The 4,485-nt window shown below is 34.6% G+C and overlaps 1 protein-coding gene across 1 annotated transcript; it reads right to left on the reverse strand.

Annotated features, from left to right (window-relative positions):
• Positions 1–2,004: 2,004 nt before the first annotated feature.
• On the reverse strand, positions 2,005–4,076 carry LOTGIDRAFT_237084 (hypothetical protein). Its single transcript, XM_009068829.1, has 4 exons — positions 3,773–4,076; positions 3,408–3,584; positions 3,008–3,142; positions 2,005–2,653 (listed from the first exon to the last, which is right to left on the reverse strand). The coding sequence occupies exons 1-4, from the start codon at positions 3,861–3,863 to the stop codon at positions 2,484–2,486; spliced, it is 573 nt and encodes a 190-aa protein (XP_009067077.1). The 5' UTR covers positions 3,864–4,076; the 3' UTR covers positions 2,005–2,483.
• Positions 4,077–4,485: the final 409 nt, after the last annotated feature.

The raw sequence follows: 4,485 nt of genomic DNA on the forward strand, positions 1-4,485 counted from the left end.
TTTGAACATCTACTTCAGTCTGAAAACTGTCACAGGTTTTAAAGGCGGAAATATGACAGTTTTTAATGCAAGTTTTGAAGTTGTTTGAGCAATGGCTGCGCAAGGGTTTGTAAACAATGTTATACTCGAATAACCAGTCTTGTTACACGTCTACCGGAAGTAGCATGTTGACTTCGTGCGACTTTTATAATACATTACAATTCGACAACAGACAACATTTAATTTAAATCTTTAGCGACATTAGATAACAGAACACAATTTTATGCTATACTACTCCTGAGTTTTATTGTACACAACGTTTCAACATTGTCATCATTAGGACTGGTGACATGAGGAAGTATAATTCAGGATAATTCAAGTACAGTCAAGTAACCTATTTTCGTGGATATAAGGATTCAACACCAAATTTCGTCAAGGTTAAAAAAACGAAAAAATAAAAAATTATGTCTTAGATGTTTCCTCAGATAATCTACAAAATAATTAAAATTGGTTTATTTCGATTTTCTTTCTGAATCCTTCACTTTGACCCATATTTCATGAGCAACCAACTCGGCAACGGCGGCAGAATGCGTCACCTATTTTCGTGTACAATGTTTGATCTATATATAAGTCTAGAAAAACACGTTGTATGGATACCGGGTGGTATAATTAACTTCTCTTAGTATTTATCTTTAATATCAATTCATTATAACTAGTGACAATTCCTTCAAAGAACCACGATTTAAAAAAAAAATAGAGACTGACAAAATATGATACGTAGCGTGATTTATTGCTAAAAGTCACTGAAACAACATAAGAATATGGTCCACTTTGTGTTCCATAGAAATTTCCTGCTGACACGGAATCCGCTAGTTGATCACGTGACTTCATTCGTTGGAATATATTCTAGCAGACGACACTTGGAATTCCGATTACCCCTTGGGATTATAAGGAAATTCGGCCGATAAAAAATGGTGACGTTTGGTAATAAGTGAAATCCGCCATTTTGTATTTGTCAAAGTATACATTATTACATTTTACCTTGCTTGAAACTACTGGATTCATTCTACTAGCTGATATTGTAGATAAAATCCATGTTTATCAAAACAAACTAATGCGGAGGTCGCGCAAGGTCGCTCATGTAAATTATTAATCCTTTCCCGAAATCCACGAATAATAGGTTTCCACGAAATTAGATTACTCGACTGTATAATTAACCGATTACCAGGGTTCAATCCCGTCATAGGTCGAGATAATACCTTCAGATTTTTCAACCCTGTCAGTGATGTAGGTAAGAAGGGCTAACATGGCAGAAGCGTGTAGCCGTTTGGATTGGACAATAAACCGAGTTCCCGTGTGCTATAGACTGTGCACGTTAAAGATCCTTCGACAGTTGGAAATCGAAAAAGAGCAGGCTAATGCCGCTGTCCTGGCATTGTCCGCCTTCATTAGCCCACATGAAAAGTAGGACGTAGGATTCCATTCATTTCATTTAATTTACTGATTAAATTTCAAAGATACTTTGTAAACGGATAAACTTTTAACACCTTGTCAGCTGGTTATGATTGATAAACAATTGAATATTTACAACATTTATTTTAATTGAATAACAAAAAAACGGAATGTACAATATGAAAATATTTGCTATATATTAATTGTATACGTATAGATTAATGATCGATTGACGGTCAATAACTTCACGAATTTCCGAAGCCAGGACCGTTAGGGTGAAGTTATCGAACGTCTCGAGACATAAAGATGGTTTTCCTTATTTTTTAGGGTCAATTTAAGCAAACTATTTGATTAATCACTTGGTTTTTATTTTCCTTAACAATGATGTCCAGTTTTAACTCGTCTTTTTGGAAAATTCAAGAAAACAGTTCATGATGAATGATGAATGATGATTGATAAACAGCTTTATATATTGGGGTTTCTGCAGGCTATTATATTTATCATCTATGACCTGGCGAGACTCTTCTATAAATTGTCTGGTGTTTCAATCTAATGGCATCAAAAGTTTCTTTTCACATAAAAAATATTTGATTGAACTGGACATTGATTGGTGTAATGTTAAACAACCTAGAACATTAGATACAAAACAAATTGAATTTTAATCCAACCCCACCACTCGCTATCTCTTGTAGGGGAGAGAAAGGGGGCGCTGTTCTGGTAAAGTATTGTTATGCCATTGGGACGATTTTCCGTGACAAAACTTCTAAAAAATTTGCACTTAAAAAATGTGATACCGTAAACCCTGGTTGATGGATATGAAACACCACATCTCGTAATGAATCAGTGGTTAAATGTAAAGTTACAAATTTCTTTATGCACATTTTTTCAAACAGTTACACTGTAAAAAATGCGACACACCGCAAACGACGTTTCAACAATTTACATTATCTTCATCGTCTATAAAAGTTTTCTATTACACAACTCTTCAAAAATTTACACTGCTGACAACGTTTCAACAATTTACATCACCATCTATTCCGAATCACATAAGGTTACGTTAACTTCCTGATCTTCTTGTATTCTTTGACTAATTTTGCCAGTTCTTTCATTCCTTCAAAAATACCATCCCCTGATACAGCACATGTTCCCTGAACGTACCACTTCCTGTCAGTGAATGTCCTCAAGTTTAAACCTGTTATAATATCACCAACACTCATAGAACCTGGAGATATACAAAAATATAGATAATATATTGGTTTCTTGGTTCCATGAAATGAGTTTTACGTCCTACATTTCTATACCTGTTTAGGCTACCAAGGTCTTTTAAATTCCACGCAGTGTATCTTTCACCCCCTAATATACCTAACACCTGGACAGGGATATTCACCTGCTCTATATCGATTCCCAACTGTTTAGGGATCTTTTACTTGCTCAGCCTTGCTTTTTATGAGAATTCTATTCTCATACCACCCAGCTTTCATCCCCTAATACCTAACACCAGGACAGGGATATTCACCCTAGCTCGGCCTACCTCATGGCCTCTCTCCCCCCTCCTCATTAAAATCTAGAAACATACCTGGTAGATCTTGTTTGTTAGCTAGTACCACTATTGGCACTCCTCGCATCTCGTCACTGGCACAAACTGCCGTCAGTTCTTCTCGAGATTCCTGGAGTCGTTCTCTATCAGCACTGTCCACTACATACAATAATCCTGAAAAAGGAATTGATTTTTAAGATTGTTTTTTTTTTATTAAACCTCTAGAAATAATTCAAATAAAATCACAGTTTGGGTGAAACTTGTTCGACAGCTGCCGGAAATAATATCATATTCACAATTGGTGACGTCATTAAACACTTAGTTTTAGTGGATTGGCTGGAACCACAGATCAGTGTCCCTGATACCCATACAATTTTTAGAAAACCTCTTTACAACCCCTTTAAGTATAGATTCAAACATAAGTATATATTTTATTTACCATCGGAATTTTGGAAATAGTGTCTCCACAGTGGGCGTATCTTATCCTGACCTCCGACATCCCACATAGTAAAACTAACACCTTTAACAGGACTGACTGTTTCTACGTTAAAACCTATTGTAGGTATCGTCATTACGTTTTCATTCAACTTCATTTTATACAATATTGTCGTTTTTCCTGAAAATTAAACCATTAGATTTTTAGATAATGACATAGCTAGCCAGGACATCGATAATTTTTGTTTAACGATAGATTTGCAAGTGTATTTTGTTTCGTCGATATTTTTATCTGGGAGAAAATGAAAAAGAATTTGATAAAAATATTTTTTTAAAAGTTTTGAGATGTTATGAGATAAATCAATCTACCTGCAGCGTCCAAACCAACCATCAAAATTCTTGCCGGGTCATTTTTAAACTCGGAATAAATATCTGCTAATTTTGTCCATAGAGCTCCCATTTTTAATTCTTCTCTAGTTCTTCAGATGTGATAAACCTGTTACAACTATTATTATTATACTCTTAAAATTCTTGCTTTTCTTTTGTTTTTGATTCCTGTCTGAATTTTTCCCTCCGAATTGTATTTTATATCTATATATCACTTAAAGTTGACAAAATTTATTTCTAGCCGTTAGTTTATATATTGTCCGATAATTTCACCTTCCGATTTTTTAACTTTCATTAAATTAACTGTTCGAGACTTTTATATTTTTGTTGTAGTAAATATTGGCAATCATCATGACCTTATATAGACAATATTAGAATTCTAATATTAGTAACAAATATATCAGGATTATCGCCGTGTTTTTACTCTACGTGTACGGGGTTTGTTTATTTTTGAGTTTGGATTAGCGATGATGAAATACATTCAATATAGTCCAAAACACGCTGGAGTTTGTGACGTCATGGATATTGACCAATCAATGATAAGTCCTTCTCGACCGCGATTAAACCTTGGTAAAGGGAAGTAATTCAATATCATTGTAGTCTGTAGTTATGATGTAATGGGAGATAACTCATTTAAGAGTAATTGTTTTCAGACCCAAACAAAGTCTCCATTCAGGAATACCTTGTTACAACCG

The sequence above is a fragment of the Lottia gigantea genome (genome assembly GCF_000327385.1).
Source record: "Lottia gigantea unplaced genomic scaffold LOTGIsca_94, whole genome shotgun sequence".
NCBI lineage: Eukaryota > Metazoa > Mollusca > Gastropoda > Lottiidae > Lottia > Lottia gigantea.

What these genes read in the sequence shown, in the direction of transcription:
- LOTGIDRAFT_237084 (XM_009068829.1), bottom strand. Translation starts at nt 3,863, where the DNA reads ATGGGAGCTCTATGGACAAAATTAGCAGATATTTATTCCGAGTTTAAA. An exon ending in CTATTTCCAAAATTCCGATG is followed by an intron (nt 3,143 to 3,407) that starts GTAAATAAAATA and finishes TTCCTTTTTCAG; the next exon opens with GATTATTGTATGTAGTGGAC. An exon ending in TAACAAACAAGATCTACCAG is followed by an intron (nt 2,654 to 3,007) that starts GTATGTTTCTAG and finishes GTATATCTCCAG; the next exon opens with GTTCTATGAGTGTTGGTGAT.